Source organism: Sinocyclocheilus grahami, unplaced genomic scaffold (genome assembly GCF_001515645.1).
Source record: "Sinocyclocheilus grahami isolate Dianchi unplaced genomic scaffold, SAMN03320097.WGS_v1.1 scaffold323.1, whole genome shotgun sequence".
NCBI classification, from domain to species: Eukaryota; Metazoa; Chordata; class Actinopteri; order Cypriniformes; family Cyprinidae; genus Sinocyclocheilus; species Sinocyclocheilus grahami.
The window spans coordinates 106,061-126,095 of record NW_015505502.1 but is presented as its reverse complement, the minus strand read 5'-3'; the positions used below and the strand labels follow the sequence as shown (position 1 = coordinate 126,095).

Genomic DNA, 20,035 nt, shown 5'->3' with positions numbered 1-20,035 from the left:
TTTTAACTGCTACATGCACATGTAGCTAAAGGGACTTAGAACAGTACAGAAAATGTTTAGCTCATCGGTTCCTAAAACCTCAAATGTCAACCACTGGTGATTTTCAAGGTAGCAATCCCTGAGCATTACACCACGTAGCATGCTAGCTTACCAAAACCATGAAATATTACAGTTTAATTTTAGAACAAAATAAATTTAGGACTGGCTCTGACAAAGTAGGCTAATGTTCTAACCAATGCAAAATAAAAAATAATATGCAGCTGTACATCTATGATGCTTCCTTTGTCCACTGAAGAGCCTGTAGCTAAACTACGATGTCCATTGTATAGATAGTACAACAAAAATATTCAAACATCAGTTTTGATCTGCTGCAAGAGCGTCACTACTGAGGTACCTGTAACATTATCATTGGTGACTGCAAGCTCAGTAGAGTGCGTGTTGAACCTTCCATGACTTTTTGAGCAACAGCAGAATACCCGAGTACAAGCTTCCTGAGCCTTCTGGATGCCCTTTTGGGCACTCTCACTGATAAAACAATAGAGTGCTGGATCCGCCACGCAGTTGAAACTAGTAAGCAACAGAGAGAAATGGTAGTAGTTGAAAATTTTCTCAATGAAGTTGCAGTCCCGCTCAAATATGGTGCGTACCAGCAGGAAGACGTGGTATGGTGAGAAGCAAACCAGGAAGATGACGATGGTGCTGGTCACCAGGTACTTGATGCGAGTTTTCTGGGCAGTCTGCGTGCCTGCACTCTTGCCCACTGCTCGGAGGACTCGAAAGTACGACACGGAGAGGATTCCTAAAGGGAACAGGAAACCTATGTAAAAACGGTAGTAATTTATTGGGTACTCCCATGTCTTCATGGGATAGTGCTCAAAGCACACAGATTGGTTATGCTTGTCCCTGCTGAGCTCCTTGTGCCAGAAGAACACCACTCCTACGGCAAGCTCCTTGAGCCAGACCACCGCACTGACCAGCGCTGCTGCTCGTACCGATCGGAAAGCAGAGAAGCGGAAAGGGTAGACCACTGCCAGGTAACGGTCAATCGAGATACAACACAGAAAACCAATGCTGACGTAGATGTTCTCGTAGAGCAGGAAACCACACAGTTGGCAGAGCCACTCAGAGCTGCTCCAGTTGTCCCCTTGGAAGATATACTGGAGCCAGAGGGGCAGGGAGGCCAGGTACAGCAGATCGGATATGGTCAGGTTTAACAAGTAGACCCCCAGCTCATTGCGGGCTTTCAGTTGCAGCCAGGCATGGTAGAGCGAGTAAGCATTGGCGGGAAGACCCACTAGCAGGATGAGGACGTACGCACCCGAAAACAGGTACTGGTGAATCTCGTGGCTTATAGTGCAGTTTATTTGCTCCTCAGACATGTTCATCTTTCTAACCTCATGTTCGCAGAGTCTTATTCAACAAGTGTTGGCAAGTTTGTAATCAACTGAGGTCTCCAAATAACATTCCACGGATTCTATGGGAAGCAAACAAAATAGGATGTCAAATGATTAGTGTGTCCAAATACCACCACAGTATTCATACAACCCAGAAAATGCCATGATAAACTACAACTTTCACTGAGATTCTGATGTACATATTGGACGTTATGGAAAAGTTGAGTTCATCTGTAAAAGTTATCTTAAAAAAAAAAAAAATCTAACTTTTGATGGCTATCTGATTTGGGTTTTTCTCAGTTCAACCAGACAGAAGATGTACTTATGCATGCCTGAAAATAGCTTTCTGAGGATTTTATCAAGATGACTGCCGAGTGACAAAAGTGTTGTGTGTGTGCGGTGTCCTTTAAACTCTGAACTATTTTAAGCATACAGGAAGAGATATTATGAAGTTGAAGTGTGAAACTCATCTACTCATTTCGAAATATGCCATATCCAACTGCACATCTTTTGCACTTGGCTTTTACGTCTGCGTAGGTGTTTTCTTCGTTGAGTAGAGCCTGTGCAATGCAATTAAACCAACTTTATATATGCTAATTCATGTCATGGATTTGAGTAACATACGTTGCCCTTTTCAATTTGACCATGGCCTGGTTCGCAGAATGTCTGGCTGATGAAAGGATGCTAAATATTGTGGGATTGAGACAGACTACTTGGGGTTGAGACCGACTGCAGTGATTACTGTGGAACACAACAGACCAATAAAGTAGCGTGAACAACATGTTTCATCACCAATCCATTAAATTCTTAAGAATGTGTCCCTGCATACACGACACTTTCAGTAATACTGCTCAGACATGATGAACATCATCTGTGCAAGTACAACAGTATTACTCAGAACAGTGTCTCAATATAGGAAAGCTGTTTTCAGTAGAATTGCTTTTCTTTCTCGGAGGTTACTTCGGATTTTGTCTTCTATGGAGCCAGCTTTAACATCTACCTTACGGAGAGACTTACCTATAGAGATTTGACATTTCCCTAGCAAACTATGGAGCTGTTTTCCTCTATGAAACTTTGATGAAGTCCTGTACTATATGTGATAATACAAACAGTTCACTTCCTGTTCAGAACAAGAAATTGTTTGGTCAGAGTAATGTAGCAGTACGAGAGAGGCAATGTGTTACAATGCTTTTAACTTGGGTAAGGGGTGTTCTTAGGCACAACACTTTGTGTCAATAGTCCAATAAAGCCATTAATCATCATTAATTATAGAACAGATTTTTTTTCAGCCAAACTGTACTATGATTGTGGCTGCTGAGCAACTTAGAAACGTAGAATTTAGAACAGTTGTGCATCTGTCAGCTTCAAACATGTCTCATCCAATCAGAATTCAAAGTCTAATCTGTTTTATAAAGCGCAAAACTTCACATTGATTCATCATTTATGAAAACTGCCAAATAACAAATTCTTCATTAATACTGTGTTTATAATTTTGTATAGGGGACTCCAGGACTAGCTGTGACATGAGGAATCTCTTGTCAAAAATCCAATTTCACAAATGTGTTTTTGCTTGCTGTTTTCAACCAGCTAGTTTCCAACTTTCTCAAATTAAAATATACTGTATTTTGAATTGCAAAAGTATATTTATATACATATAAATATACACTGTACACACATATATTATGTAAACACACTTTTATTTTGTATGTGATTAATCGCAATTGATCAGTTTGAAAGCACACACACACACACACACACACACACATATATATATATATCAGTTACATACTCCAAATGGTGTAATGAGTCGCGCACAAGAGCAATACTACATTAATAATAGACAGGAATATTACATGTGCTAAATATATGGTAGTTTTTCTCTATGTCAAACTTTGGTCAACAAATGCTACCGGTTGTATTACAGTAGGCTACACTCTTAAAAATAAAGGTGCTTCATGATGCCATAGAAGAATCTTTTTGTTTAAATGGTTCCATAAAGAACCTTTATGTTTCCCAAAAGGTTATTTGTGGCGAAAGAATGTTCTTCAGATTACAAAAAGATTTAAAGATGGTTCTTTAAAGAACCTTTGACTGAATGGTTCTTTGTGGAACCAAAAATGGTTCTTCTGTGGCATCGCTTGAAGAACCTTTTGAAGCATCTTTATTTTTAAGAGTGTACATGACTTAACTAGGTTAAACATTTCATGGCATTTTGTGTCCGCATATAGAGAGGCACGTTCAAGCACACATTCTCCCACATTTGGAGTCGGGTTATTGGGTTTGTTACATTTAGGTTAACCTTAATTAGGCTAAACGTGCTCAGCCGTTTTTTTTTCGCTTCATAATTTCATTTATACAAGAACTGGATGGCAGAAAATATACATCGTCTAATCTAGAACTTTTATATTTATTCTGCTGTGTAATAATGTAAACATGTATGGGAGGCTGGGGCTAGCAGTCAAACTTATTCAGGTGAATATTTATATAGGTGGGTTCATATACTATATATATATATATATATATATATATATATATATAGTATATGAACCCACCTTTATAATATAAAACTCATTACACCATTTGGAGTATGTAACTGATCACATTATAAACTTGAACCCTTATGGGTTAAACCGTTCATTTGTATTGGTAGCACATCTTAATAAACATGTCACAGAGTAGACCATGTTGGTTAGAAGTGCTAGATTCTCACTTGTAGTAGACTACGTATAGGCCTACTTGAGAAATTATCGAATTAGAAATGATTTAGCCTAATTATTCTAAAAGTGCGTTACAAATAGCTGTTGGAAAGCTGTAAAATAGTAAGCTGCATCATTTGTTTGCCCAGTTTATTACACAAATAGCATGATATTTTCTGGCAAAAATACCACAGTGATTATAATTTTCGTTATAACTGATTTTATAATAAATTAATGGGAACTCGTTCATATTGCATTCATTTGTCCTACTTTACTTCTTTGTATTGGTAGCAGTACATAATACTAAGTGCTCAGTTTACTGAAGCAACACTTACTGTAGTAGGCTAAATGTTTATTAAGGTATATGAGAATATTAGATTTAATGAAAGTACATTACCTTAAGATTGCTGGTTTTAATCCCTCGCGACTCATTCCTGAAATGTGATGAACATCAACCGCTCCACCGACTCTGTCATAGAGATTTGACTGTTTTTATTCGTTTACTCGCAGGAGAGATTTTTCTGCAGAAATAAAATAGCTCCCGGGTTCCGGGGTTGTCGCGTCGGAAAAGAGGAAAAAATGAAATTGCGTCAACAGATTGTACGTGATGATGCCGTGCAATTACTCAAAGCGAAACACTGATCTCAAGTGTCTTCTCAGACCTATGACCTGCCTGCACAGAAAGCACGTTTGGCAATTACAGCTGCGCTCCGAGTCAGATAACGGACATGAAACGCATCTATAATGTCCGAAGTGCTGTCTAAGTAAGCAGCTCCTCAGCATAATAGCCTCATTGTTCATCTGCCTGTTGGGAATAAGGGTAATTATGTTTGTGACATATGCATAAGTAAACATTTAAGGTTTCTTAGGTGAAATTGTTCACAGCGCCTGGACCGTGCGCAAACCGTTACATTCCTCGAATACGTTTTTAACACATTTGTGTGAGATATTTTGGATATGTCTGATCAACTTTTATTTAACATAAATTCAAACTAGCATGAAAGAAATGTAGTGGAGTGAAAAGTACAATATTTGTCTTTCAAATGTAGTGAAGTTACCCAAGTCATACGTTCCCAGAAAAAATAATACTCAAGTAAAGTACAGATACTCAAAAAGTGTACTTAAGTACAATACTCAAGTAAATGTACTTAGTTACTGTCCGCCTCTGCAACCAAGTCATAACTTATACACTTCATATGGCAGGACAACTGAGTGTAATCTCTTTTCTCAGTTTTTAGCTTCATTTGTCAAGTTCAAACTTCAGCTCTTGGTACTGAAAGAAGATAGGTTATTGAAAGAAGACCAAACATATATTTTGTCTTGAAATCTATGGGAAATATAAGTTCATCAGTAACTACAACTCAACATTTGGTGCCAAATTAACTGGACAGATCTCATTACCCATTCTGAAGGTTTTTTTTTTTTTTGGATAATGATTTTTGTATGTTTAATTTTGATGTTAATTTATTCTGAGCGCTAGAAAATCAGTTTTAAACTTTATGCATGTCATAGCACTAATTTGCTCATGCAATTTACTGAAACCTTCAACTCCAGACATTTAAAAAAAAAAAAGCTTTATTACAAAGAGCAGGTTTTGGAAAACAGCTTTCTCTAAACAGGCTTCTATCATTCACAAACTTTACATTAAGTGTAAAAGGTTGTTAGGGTATCTACTCCTTACATCAAACACACAATATCTTACAGGTACTGATCTATGTTCATGTGCAGTAGTGTATAAAAACAGTTGTATATCTAAAATCATTTAACCAGTAGTTGTGCACATTCAAACAGGACACTCTCCTTATGTTCACACACCCAGTGTGAATGCTTGATCCAAATATATTTCTATGAAGACACACCATTGCCTTTGGTGATCAGCTCTTGCTCTTGACTTATGAAAGCCTCCGCAGACCATAAGAAGTTGGAGATGGTGACACGAGATGGCAGAATAGCACCACTGACAGGGAACAAGGGGTGCTTGGTTGGTGACATGATTGAGGGATCCTGGGATTCCATGGGCTTTTTTACGTATATGCTTCACTTATGAAAAAAATATGTATAATGAGACTACTCCATTCTTCCAGTGTTCAACATAATCAGACTTAAGCATCAACCACGCAAAACAAAAAAGCAATTTTGGAAAAATGAGGCATACACACACACACATTAAAACAACCACACAAACACGTGTCATTAATTGTCTCAAGGACATTAATAAATAAACCAATAAAAGAACTTCTGGTCATTTGAACAGTTGTGCAGTGTTATAAAATGAGTGTTGAGGAAAAACAAAACTAAACAAAACACCAAAACTGAGCTTCAATTTCTCCTTAGTACTACTCTAAACGCTTGTGTGAAACTGGGCAATATGTCCAGTACTCCAGATTCCCCCTCAAACCCCATTCCCGATACATTCTTCCACCTTATATCATAAGGTGCAATCTTATTTTCATGTCCAACAGCCTTCTGTTGGTCGCTCTCTTTCTGGCTCAGTGTTGTGTCTTGTGTGCTTCTGAACAGAGTCTGAGCCAAACCCAGGTCCTACACCAAATACATGTTCACCCACAAGAAGCAGAAAAGAGCAGACTGTTTGGTATGTCAGCTGGGAGCGAAGGAGAGAGGCTGCTTCCTGTAATGGGTCCCTATGAGGCTCGGTGATGGACCTGCAACTGTCCTGCGCCTCCTAAAGATGGATGCAGTCGCTACTCAGTAATTACGCTGGGAGTGGCTCCTAGCACACAGCCCAACGTTTGTTTTCCATATTCAGAATAGAACATGAACTGGCCTGCCATGGAGCTGCGGAGAGCTGTGGAAATCAATGGCATTTGATTGGAATCGAAGGGGGAAAATACATTAAAGTGCCCCATACACTAATTTTCAGGTCAGTCTGAACATGTGCAAGACCCTCAAACGCAACTGGTGCCTTTGAAGCACCTAAAGAGATGGAGAGAGGAAGGACATGACCAGTCTCCCAGAGCTGCCTGGGGCTTTTATTTGTTTACAGTGCAGTTTCATATGCGTTTCTTCACCAAGTCTGAGGTTCTACACACAGCCGTACTCATACCAAACAGTCTGAGGGTCATTGTTGGGGTCGGGAGAAGCAGGTTTACTGGTGGGCTGCTCCTTGGTGGTGTAGCTTAAGTTCGCAGTGTCTGCTTTTTTCAACAGAGGCGACTCTGCCTGCCTTTGCTCCCGAGGTTCCTCCTCCAAATCCTTCAGCCTTAATGCTGATACAGCTCGCACCGGAGTCACCATGGCCACCTCGCCACGATGGGGGGCAGCTCGGGTTTGAGCAGGAGCAGAACGGACTGCTCCTGCCCTGCTGCTACCACTACCAACGTATTCCCGTTCAGCCTGCAGCGGCATAGACGAAGAGCGCACTGGAGGCGGACTAGCCAGGGACAACTCATCTCTCGGTTGAGCGAGAGACAGACGGCGGGGGTCCACGGATACGTGCCCCGGGTCTCCAGGCAGCGGCGAAGAACCAGCCAGCCTAGCAGATATCGGTCTTTCTCTGGTGACTACACCGGACCTCCTCACCACCACATCATTTTGGCTGGGAGAACTTGCCTCGGTGCGGTAACTGTCCGGCCCGCTTGAACGGAGGAGGTCTGCGGAGGCCAGACTGAATGTACGGCTCAGGCTGGCGCTGCCGCCCACACCTCCGCGAGGACTGGACTGCTGCAAAGGTGCGGACCGCAGTCCTGCTCCTCTGTTAGGAAGGGTTTGCGATTGAGAAGGAGGTGTGGAAGTCTCGGTGAGCCGAACACTTGGTTTGACACTGTGTCCAGGTTTAGGGGCCCGACCATCTAGTTCTGGCGGAGTAGTCTTGATGGTTGGCGTGACATAATTGGTGGGGGTTTTAGCGTCATCTCGCAGAGGGACAGGTCGAGTAGATCTGGTGAAATAATCAGTCATCAGATCCTCTCGACTTCCTGTCTGCACCTGAAAGACATTTAAATCATCATACATATTTTTGTGCCCCAATTCCAATATTACAACGGAAATTACTTGCAGGGTTCCCACACCCCTTGTGATGACTAGGACCCTCTCTTCTTGTAAGGAACTCCCTTTACTATAACAAAAAATGCAGCTATATATTTCCATGTATAAGATCAATATTAACTGCAATAATATGAAGCCTTGTTTATGACTTTTCCATTGTCATTATACAAAAGTTAAAATCTTATATATTTGAAAAATATTAGGAACAATTACTAAATGTTTAATTAAAATATTATGAAAATTTTATAGAAAATATTTACTTTATTCCAATGCAGGAGATACAACTTAATGTTGGACATATGCCTATATAAAACAAAAAGATTCTCACTTTTAAAGGGGTCATATGATGTTGCTAAAAAGAACATTATTTTGTGTATTTGGTGTAATGAAATGTGTTTATGCGGTTTAAGGTTAAAAAAACATTATTTTCCACATACTGTACATTATTGTTTCTCCTCTATGCCCTGCCTTTCCGAAATGCATCGATTATTAATTAGCTCATCGGTCTGAAAAGCGAGGTGTGCTCTGATTGGCCAGCTATCCAGTGCGTTGTGATTGGCCGAACACCTCAAGCGTGTGACGGAAATGTTACGCCCCTACCATACTGTGATGCCCTGTCCGGCCGGAGTGACAAGACAAAAACATTAAAACCCATTATAAACTAGGCATTTTTTGCATCCAGTGGGGACATAATTACGGAATTATAACGACGTATACTATCTTTTTACGCATTGCATCGCGCCGCGTAAACATAAAACCATGTCTGCATTTGTGATCAGAGAAATGACAAACAACAAGCGCTAAACTGCTCAAAACTCGCGTTTGAATCGTCAGTGGCAAATTCTTTATATATAAAAAAAAACGTACTTACAGTCTGTAAGTCAGAACAGCCGGCATTGTAGTCTACCAGGATCAGGAAACAGTCCTACATAAAATGTGCTGCACACATCTGAATATTTGAGTTTAACTGTTCTGGAACAGTGTTGTAAATACAACTTAACCACTGATTTCTAGTCATGTCCTCTTTTGGAAGGCCAAACAAAGTAGTTTTGCTTTCACAACGAAACACAGCATCACACATGGCGGCCTTGAGTGAGCGGTGGCCGGCGGATTTGACGAAGGAGCGTCCGGCGGGCTTGCGGCAACCACACGTGACGACCCCGGGCTGGACTCCGCTTCATCCACGGTGAAAGCCGATCCGGCAATCCACAGCGCGAAGTTGATGTATTTCCTCAGCGACCAGCACGGATCAGCTCTAGGCATGACGAAGCAGATATCGTCCTCTTTGGAAGGTCAAACAAAGTAGTTTTGCTTTCACAACGAAACACACAGCACCTTCACGACATGGCGGTAGCAACAATACTACAGAGAATAAAAGTTGCGCCTTCTTTCTTTGCGTGAACATTTGGGCGCCGTTATGCACATCTTCCCACATCATGACGTAGATATGTGGGGGCGTGTTAGAACGAGCCATTTTAGGTAGGCGTGGTTGATTCTTAACTTTTATCTCTTTGGATTTGAGACTTTAGTCTTTGCAACTTTACAGATCTTCTTTATGCACCAAGAGCTTGTCACACTCCAAAGAGAAATTAATTTTAAATCGCATCATATGACCCCTTTAAAACTAAGGGCTAACTGAATAATTAATTGTTATTTGAATAAAATAACTGCAATTAAAGTCATGACAGTAAATAATGGTCTGGTTTCACAGACAGGGCTTAGACTTAGCCAGGATTAGGCCATAGTTCAATTAGGACATTTAAGTAACTTTTATTAACATGTCTTAGAAAAAACATTACTGGTGTGCAACTTGAGACAAAACAAAGGCACTGATATATTTTAACATCAGTCAGTTTCTTTCAGCTGAAACAACTCAGACTTACATTTTAGTCAGGGACTAGGCTTAAGCCTTGTCTGTGAAACCGGGGGTAAGTGTATAAAAATTAAAAAAATGTGTTAAAAAAAGTTTACAAATATTTAACTAAATTAAATTTAATCCTAAATTTCATAAACTTTGATTCTACTTTTTTTTTTCCACTGAACCACCAAATATTCCCTATTGCTAGAAATCATTGTTTTAAAATTATTTTTTTTTCTCCCAGACTTGTTCATTACTACGGGAATCCTGTGCATGCATTTCTTGTAATTTGCTCCGTGTCTTACAACAGAAACACATTAAAATCCTTTACGATAACAGGACTTGGAGATATGTGTATCAATATGACATGTGATAACAACCTCAGTAATGAATTACATTTATAAAGCTCCCTTTTGCTATTCTCACTGCATAAACATGCACCCAGAATCTTGATATGTTGAAAAACACAGGATATCTGAAGTGAGAAAATATACATCCTACGATGTTTGATTCACCATGCATTTAATTTTTTTATTCACCATGCATTTTTTAACGCCACGCTGTTTTAAATAGGATCTTAAAATGATTTTTTTTTAAGTTGTGTTTTTGTGATGTAATGTAGTCTGTTGTTGTGAGGACTACTTGTGCTGTTTGTGTGTTGAGCCTTTTGTCTGAGGACAATTTTCTACCCCACTGGGGATAGACAATAAAGCTTTTGAAATTGAAATTGACATTTAAAATTCTTCTAATTATATGTTATTATTCTTCAATCAAACAAACAAGTCTGCTAAGAATTGTTAAAACGTTGTTAGTGTTAAAACAACTTACAGTGGGTGGGGACAGGACATTACTCTCCTGCAAGAACTCCTCCAGGGTGACCATCTCACTGCTAGGAGAGGATGGCCGTCGAGAAGTGGGCCGCTGGGAAGAACGTGAAGCAGATGGGGCATCACAGGGAAGGGTGGAGCTACGAGGAATCAGAGACAACTGACTGAGACGTGAGCCTTCATGACCCAGTCCAACGACATCATCGCTTGACAGACTGGCAGATCGGCCCTGCAGGCAGTCCAGAGAACCTGGAGGAAGACAGGAAATTAAATCCTGAACTGTAAAATTTAAGAGTGTGAGATGTCATAAAAATGGGCAAATTAAAAGGTGGAGGATTGTGTGTGTCAATAGTGCTATTCACACAGTAGTATAATCATGATCAGTCATTTCAGCATTTACATGCACTAGCCTGCGTTTTTATTGCAAATCTAAATGAGAAAAGTGTTTTTTCTCTCACAACCCAGAAGAGAAACATCAGAGTGATATAATGGCCTTCCAAATGAACATCAGACTTGACAAATTGGCCTCTGTGCTGTTAGGCTTTTACTTGACACTTTGCATTAGAGCCCTGCACGGGCCTAAAATATAGGCCCTAGTCCAGCCCAGGCCCGTGACGTTCAGGCCCTAGCCCGGCCCTTGCCCGACAGCTTATCAGAATTACCGACCCGAGCCCGTCTTTTTTCCCCCCTTCTCCCAAAACAGCTTCTACTAGCCTTCTCAAATCATCACGACTTGCCTAAAATAAAATCTATAGATATAAAACAGTTCAAGCATATAACAATGTTTAAACGTTAAACTTAGATAAATGTGCGCTATATCCAATAGTTTGTGCGGAGAGCGGAAGCTAAAGCACGCTTTGCAGGACATAGAGGCGCCAGCGCGATCAGTTGCATATTTTTCAGTGGATACGCCGTCATTTTTGCTCATAAAGGTAAGAGTAATACATCATTCATAGCTGTAAAGGGTCTACTTTTATTTGTATGCACTCACAATATCAACAAAACGTTGTGCTTTTATAAAATAAAGAAAACAAACACGATGCGCTTTCTGCCGTCTCGTCTTGAACAGGAGCGCTTCACAAAAATAAACCGAAACTCAGCGAATACATGCCTCACAGACATGATAAATATATCTATAGAAAGCTTTAAATATATTTGTATAGTTGTATTTTGTATTTAATCTGTATTTATGTTATCTGTATGCACCCAAGATTCTGAGAGTAACGCAATTTCAATTCTCTGTGTGTATGTCCTGTACATGTGGAAGAATTGACAATAAAGCAGACTTGAACTTGAACTTGAACTTACTACTTAAAGAAATAAAACAAATCAAAAACTCTTTCATTATAATCATAATCTGTAAAGATGCACTTCTCTCTAAAGGCACGTCTGAGGAGATGGCGAGTCAGGATCGGCAACTTCATCCTTGCAACACCGACTCCGAAAACACTAGTTTATTAGTAAATAATTCAAATATCTCTTTACTATTTCCCCCGACACATTCATGGTAATTACTTTTGCTGGTGCTTTGCGGCAAGCTTTAGCCTATTGTGTGCATTTGAATGCAGAACTGTTCAGCTGTGCTGACGGCATACATGCTGCTGCAGCTGGACACTAAATACCGTCAAGCCGCTCTTGACAGTCGCGGCAGCACGGTCTCATGTTATTTTCAATTGCGTTGTCCCGAAGCCCGGCCCTAGGGGCGTAAAAAAGTCGGGGCCCGTTGAGCCCGGGCTGAAATGCAGGGCTCTACTTTGCATGGTAATGAAATCTAATTTACTGCAGTGTGAAAGATTTGATATGAGAGGTTTTGCAGTGCTAAGGTGTTCAGAGCATTTCTAAACATGTCGCTATTTAAAAAAAAAAAGGTTTTTAAGGCGTTGTGGGTGGTTACTAGATACTAGGGCATTGTTAGGTGGTTGGGTTACACTTTACTTGAAGGGGTGTGCATAAGACTGACAAGACACCTTCATAATCATGACATGACACCTACATAATAATGACATGACACATGTCATGAATATGAAGGGTTTTTTATGCATGTTTATGACAACTGTCATTAAGTGTCATTCGCTCAGTTATGTAATTTTTAATGCAAAGATGACATTGTTTGAGATGTCTTTGTTATGGGCTATGGTTAGGGGTAAGGGTAGGGGTAGGGTTAGGTCAAATAATGTCATATTTGCATTAAAAATGACATAACTGAGCAAATGACACTTAATGACAGTTGTCATAAACATGCATAAAACCTCCTTCATATTCATGACATGTGTCATGTCATGATTATGAAGGTGTCATGTCAGTCTTATGCACACCCCTTCAAGTAAAGTGTTTCCGGTGGTTGCTTACTGCCCCAACTAAAAAAAAACATATCCATCCATCCATGGTATTCTGGTCTGTAGATATGGCTCAGGGTTCTTTAATGCAAGTCTATTTGATTTTTGTGTATGGTTCACTATCCACCAAACAAAAGTCTGATGGCTTAGAAAAGCAATACCTCTACTACACGCTGAAGTCAACCTAATGTTACGATATGAGCAATAGTAATACCCTTGAAATAAAAAAAGGAGTGAGCATAATGAGTGTACTGAATGTAATTTCCTTCAAATCGTAACAGTATTTTCAGGTTGTGCTCACACTTGTAATTTGGTTCTCTTTGTTTTTTTGGTCCAGACCAACAAAGAAAATGATTTTAGTCCTGGTTCACTTGGCGTTCACATACGTCCAGTGAAGAGAAGTGTACAGGAGTTCTTTTTTCTCTCAGTGGATGCATAAGATTTCCTGACAAAAATTAAGAAATTACTGTCACATATATTTTTAATCATAATAATTTAATATTTTATAATAAAACGTTAGACATTTCTAATGGTTGATGGTTATAGGCTCCCTGCATATTTACATATCACCCTACAGTTTTCTGTAAAATATAATGATATAATAATTATATTTAATCTTAAATACTCGGTTTTGTATATTATAGTGAAACAGTGTTATTACAATAGTGATATTTTTTATTTTGTTTAATGTTTCTTTTTCTCAGGGGCTAAGCCCCTTATCTCTTCTGACCCTAGCAACGCCCATGTGAAGGAAATATCTGTTTGCTAAATGAAGCAAGCTAACATTTTTCTTTTAGTTTCTGTACCCAATATTTAAAACAAAAAATACAGGTATAATATCAGTATCTGCAAGTACCAAAAAAACGGACTTTTTTTTCTCTTTTTCATCAAAAAAAAAAAACCACATCATCTTTTTTTTAATCTTTTGTTAGCAAGCACCACAAACCATATTGCCACACCACAGTGATTGTGAGAGAAAACCAAATGAGTCACCAAATGAGTAAACTGTCTTAAAGGTCATTATAACCGTAATCTCACATAGTCAGACTGTTGACTAAATGGCAAAAGGACTGGCCCATAGCTTATTCTGGTCAACAACAAACAAACAAAAAACACTTAGAGTGAAAGACAGTCCGAGTGACATGTAAAGTTACTAAACATATACATTTGTTTTTATGTGCCATTTATAGTGATTGTGTAATTTGAAATATACACTGGACATGAATTTTCAGCTCTGTTACTCCAGTCTTCAGTGTCACATGATCCTTCAGAAATCACTCCAATATGCTGATTTGCTGCTCAAGAAACATTTCCTATTATTATCAATGTTGAAAACAGTTACGCTGTTCAATATTTTTGTGGAAACAATGATACATTTTCTTTTCAGGATTCTTTGATTACTAACAGCATTTATTTGAACAGAAATATTTTGTAACATTACAGGCCTACATATCCTCACTGTCACTTTTGATCAATTTCATGCATTCTTGATGTTTAAAAGTATTAATTTCTTTATAAATAAAATCCTACTGAGCACAAACTTTTGAACAGCAGTATTGTACCACAATATATAAACCATTATCATCATAAAAAAATATTTAAATGGCTTAAATAATGAATAATTTGACTATTTAAATAATTTATTATTTGATTAATTTAAATAACTGAATTGTGATAAAATAATACTTGCTCGACAACAGAGTTGCCTCTGCAAATGTTCTAGTAAAGACATATGTTTCACTCTGAGAAACAATTAACAGTACTTGAGAAAGAGAGAGAGAGTGTGTGTGCAGGGCTGGCAGTTTCCATCACTGGCTAATGAGGTGGTTATGCATGCATATGAAATAGACCACACACACACACACACAAACACACACAAACACACACAAACACACACAAACACACACAAACACACACACACACACACACACACACACACACACACACACACACACACACACACACACACACCTTTGGAGCTGATGGGGGAATTGCTGCTGGAGGTGAATTCGGCAGAGCTGGGCCGGTGGCCTATAGAGGGAACCACATATCACATATGAACACAAAGAAATAAAGCGAGGCTGTCGAGGCAACACGTATTGATTTAGTTAATTCTCTAACCTGTGTTTCCATGGACACCACTCCCAAATCCAGCATCTGGGGAATGATGGCGCAAGTCTTCCTCTGAGACCAATCCTGCAAATAAGAGTGTTGCCCAACAATGAGGCACTAAATAAATCAGTGTATACACAGTACTCTTAGTTTATCCCTCTTTCAACATTTCATAAAGACATCTGATTAATTAGTACCACTAATTATTATTATCATTATTTCACACAATTCAGTTTCCCTTTTAAAGATGCTCTCCTAGAACAGTGTCTTTATGGGACATGATGGGCCTTCTGGCTACGGCAGGCTTCCTGTGTGCGTTTGTACGAACACGGCTGCTTGTTTACGCAGTGCAGTAGATATCTGAGAAAGCTTCAAGCACTTGAAAATAAACATTCATTTAGATTGAACGCTTTGTCATTACGCTGACAGTGTCTTGATGAAATGAGCTTCGGGCTTTTTGGCTGGGAGGTGAGAGTCACTGAGAGGGTCAGTGGTGTTTAAAGCTGAAGCCCTCGTGTACATGGTGGTACATTATACATGATAAGCTTGCTAACGGCTAAATAAACTAATGCGGCATGGAAAACACAACAAAATCACTTAATAAAAACTTCAACGACTGCACTTAAATATGGAAAAAGTATAAAGGTTGATTGGGTATGTAAGGCCATTAAACTGTGACCACTCACCCATAATTTAACCCTACGACTAGAAATCGGTTTAAAAACTTGGCTAGCTGATGCCACTTTAAAGGGTTAGTTCACCCAAAAATGAAAATTAGGCTGCGTTTTACTCACCCCCGAGGCATCCTAGGTGTATATGACTTTCTTCTTTCAGACGAATCCAGTCGGAGTTATATTAAAAATGGTCTTTGATCTTTCAAGCTTTATCATTGCACTCAGCGGATGTTGCATGCATCAGTCCAAATGAAGTTAAATAAAAAGCGCCCATGCATAAAAATGGCTCCGGGGGGTTAACAAAGGCCTCCTGTAGCGAATTGATGTGTTTTTGTAAGATAATCACTTTAACGTAGCTTGCACTCACAGTTGTACACGGAAGCAGTTCCGGGCGGATGACGTATGAGTTCAGTGTTGCACATGTGCCGGTGGGTCTCTTGAAAACCAACGTTTGTTTACAGGATCAAAGGAAGCAAAGTTTCCTTACTTTAGCAAAGGAAAACCAGTCTCCTCTTGGCTTATATCGAAATCCTCTGAAATTCTTCTTTACAAATCCTCGTTTTGTACTTCTAATTCTTGACCGTTGTGTTGTTTTGATCTCTCTGCTGTGTTTCCGCGTGCGTCACTTCTGAGCAGTGCATGCGCAAAGCTGACCTCATACGCCATCCGCCCGGAACTGCTTCCGTTTACAACAGTGAGCGCAAGCTAGATTCAAGTGATTATTACGTTTTGAATATGGATATTTTTCTTACAAAAACGCATCGATTCGCTACAGGAGGCCTTTATTCACCCCCCGGAGCCGTGTGAGACACTTTTTTTTATGGATGGGCGATTTTTATTTAACTTCTTTTGGACTGAAACAATGCAACACCCGCTGACTGCAATGATAGAGCTTGAAATATCAAAGACAATTTTTAATATAACTCTGACTGGATTCGTCTGAAAGAAGAAAGTCATATGCACTTAGGATTCCTCGGGGGTGAGTAAATCGCAGCCTAATTTTCATTTTTGTGAAAATAACCCTTTAAGGTCTATCTATGGCCTGCTATTGATTACCAATGGAAAATTATTTCAACTCAACCCTCAAACTGAAAAATGAATTCATGGTATAGACGAAAACAAAGTCAGACAGGTTTGGAACAGCATGAGGGTGAGAAAATTATGACAGAATATTCATTTCCAGGTGAACTATCCCTTTGTGTTTAACCGAAAATATTCCTTTATTAGTGAAAACTAATAGTCTGCTGCAATTTCAATACAACACAATGGCATAATTTAGTGTTACCCTTTGGCCTGCGTCCCGGCCGCATGCTGGAGGACGACTTGTAGCCTGGTGCACTGTTGAAGTTGTAGCTCAGTGGAGTTGAACAGGTGGCTCCTGGCTCTCGGCCCCGCCACCGGACCAGTTCTTCGTACCCGTTCATGCTCTCACTACCGCCCCCTACTGAGCGATAGCCCTCTCTGCCTCTGGACCCTCCACTGTCATTCAACACTTAAAAAAAAATCAAGAGAAAAGGTCAGTATCTGCGAGTGCATACAAAGCATGTGCAGTGCAAGCGCTGCTGCTGGGTTTCAATGACACTGCAGGCAGCTGCGTAGGAGATGGTGTCGGAGCAAAAGCACAAGCATGTGTTAGTAAAATGAATCAACTCCAAAAAACACTTAAAAGCAGGACAGTTAGACAGTTAAAGGAACATTCCAGGTTCAATACAAGTCAAGCTCTATCAGCAGCATCTGTGACTCGTACTTGGTTTCAGTTATACTCCTACATTGGACATTTATAGGGCAAGTGTTTCTTATCAATTGTTATTTCATACAAAAATATGATTTTTTACAGACAATTATATTCAACATCCAAAAGTCACTGGACTTTGTCATGCAAGAGTTGAAAGATTGTACAACAACTTGAATGCCAAGGATGGCGAGTAATTCTATCATATCTTTCTAGGGATAGTTCCCACAAAAATGAACATTTCATCATCATTTACTCACCCTCATGTTGTTCCAAACCTGTATGAATTTCCTTCAACTGAAAACAAAAAATATTTTGAAGAATGCTGGTAACCAAACAGTCTCTGGTCCCAACTGACTTGGAATAGTTTTTTCTCCATACTATGGAAGTGTTTCCAATTACTTCCAGCATCTGTTTTGGTTATCAACATTCTTCAAAATATCTTCTTTTGTGTTCAACAGAAGACAGAAACTCATACAGGTTTGGGACAACATTAGGGTGAGTGAATGATGACAGAATTTTCATTTTTCTGGGTGAATTATCCTTTTAAGTCTTGTGGCTATACTCTCGATACAGTATAGCCACAAGTGCCCATTTTAACATACATTCTGGTGCAATGTCTTGCCCCACAGACACAGATATTACTGTAAACATGAATTTTGTTTGCTTTTACAAACTGAGGAACAAGTCATATTCTTTTTTTTTAATTATTATTGAACTGACATCATGCCACAAATGCTATCGACAGAGTTCAACTTGTATTGAACCCCAAACATTCCTTTAAGCTTGACTGCTGTGGCCAAACTAAAACACCAGCTGGAACTCTCTGGTGCTCCACGAGGTTCTCTTTATTAGAGTCATGCTGGAAACGATCCCTCGCATGATTTTTAAAAGGAGAAAGTAGTTTCTATAACTGCTTGAAAAATCATCAAGAGTAGTTCTACATAATTCTACAAAGGGCTTTTAATGACTTTAAATGACATAAATAAGAAGGGAAAGGTTGCAAGCCAGACACAAACATGCATTGTCTGTATTAACATCATGACTCAATGTACTTGCAACTGTAGACTTTTTTTTATTTATTTTTTTACAATTGGTAGAACACATTTCTCAATACGTTGGTCACTTTTTCAAGTGTGTTTTGTTCTTTGTTCCACTTTTAATGACAAAGTTAAATGGGAAATTTCACAAACCAGACTTAAATTAACATTGTCTAGTCTATTTGAGCACCATGGCTCAATGGATCAAAATGCATGTGCTAAACTACTGATACGAGTAATTCTAGATCATTTTTTAGGCTTTACAGTTGCAAGGACACATTTCTCAATACTCAACTCTTCACACAGTTCTCCACACCAACTTTCAGCTTGGCACAGCAGTTAATTACATATCCACTAAGCACAAAAACTAGCAAAACACTTCTCTCAAATCAACTCATTCTTCCATAACTAGCGAATATAATTCAAAATATTTCAATGTTTTAGCTCTGTAGAAATATTGCAAACTGCTGTCTTTTTCAGTTTTCTATTCTGTCAGGTTTTGAACTTTAGGCATGTGCAAAAACTGGTGTGTCTTCACTGTGTGAAGAGTTTTGTGAATGACCTGCTGACGTGTCCAGATGCAACAATGTGTCAAGAGTGCATGTGCTAACCACTAAGTTGCAGCTTTAAGCAGGTCTATTTTCTTGTGTTTGAGTTTTGTCAAACTCAAACACACACACTGTCTATACGGGCATCATACTCTAACTCAATGTGTCAGACAGCATGTGTTAATCGCTAAACTACTCTACTCTAGCTTTTATCACTTTTGATGACAAAATAAGATGGCAAATGTTACAAGCCAGACTCAAACAAGCATTGTGTGTATGTGCACCACATCTCAATATGCCAACTGCTAGGCTATTCCGAGTAATTCTGCATCATTTTCAGAACATATAACAAAAATTAGAAGGGGAAATACAAAAACAGCCCATGCACAGAAGTTCAAGTTGTGACTTGTGGTTGTGAACATGTTTTTTCACATCAAAAATAATTTCACAGGATGTGCAGGCGTTGAGGTTTTCCTTCTGTATGATGCACAATGAATGCAATATCTTCATGTAGATCTAAACAGTTTATTCTTAATAAAGCAGTTGGATAATTAAGATACCTCTTGCTGTCCTAAGAATGGTGATTATGGGGGGAAAAAAACAACATCCCCACCCCCAAGAATGGGTTTTATAAGTAATTTGTCCCACATAATAAATCAATGGATCTCAGCCATGTCTATCTGATTTGCATATGAACACTCCAAAAGTAAATTAGACAATCACATGCACATAACGGACAGTGGATATACAGAGAAAAAATGTTAAAGACGCAAAAAAACAATAAAAAAAACAATGCACACATGGACACTAGTT

The 20,035-nt window shown here is 39.1% G+C and overlaps 2 protein-coding genes across 2 annotated transcripts in view; both read right to left on the bottom strand.

The window, feature by feature from the left end:
• Positions 1–296: 296 nt before the first annotated feature.
• Positions 297–4,687, bottom strand: LOC107602259 (ovarian cancer G-protein coupled receptor 1-like). Its single transcript, XM_016294717.1, has 2 exons — positions 4,488–4,687; positions 297–1,474 (listed from the first exon to the last, which is right to left on the bottom strand). The coding sequence occupies exon 2, from the start codon at positions 1,383–1,385 to the stop codon at positions 348–350; it is 1,038 nt and encodes a 345-aa protein (XP_016150203.1). The 5' UTR covers positions 1,386–1,474; positions 4,488–4,687; the 3' UTR covers positions 297–347.
• A 961-nt stretch (positions 4,688–5,648) lies between these two features.
• LOC107602261 (protein Daple) overlaps positions 5,649–20,035 on the bottom strand; it is a 69,408-nt gene continuing 55,021 nt past the window's right edge. Inside the window, exons 26-30 of the mRNA XM_016294722.1 lie at positions 17,188–17,394; positions 15,238–15,312; positions 15,088–15,147; positions 10,782–11,029; positions 5,649–8,035 (exon numbers count right to left, since the gene is read on the bottom strand). Coding sequence (XP_016150208.1) covers positions 7,133–8,035; positions 10,782–11,029; positions 15,088–15,147; positions 15,238–15,312; positions 17,188–17,394 — 1,493 coding nt within the window. The 3' untranslated portion in view covers positions 5,649–7,132. The remainder of the gene's footprint in view (positions 8,036–10,781; positions 11,030–15,087; positions 15,148–15,237; positions 15,313–17,187; positions 17,395–20,035) is intronic.

What these genes read in the sequence shown, in the direction of transcription:
- LOC107602259 (XM_016294717.1), bottom strand. Translation starts at nt 1,385, where the DNA reads ATGAACATGTCTGAGGAGCAAATAAACTGCACTATAAGCCACGAGATT.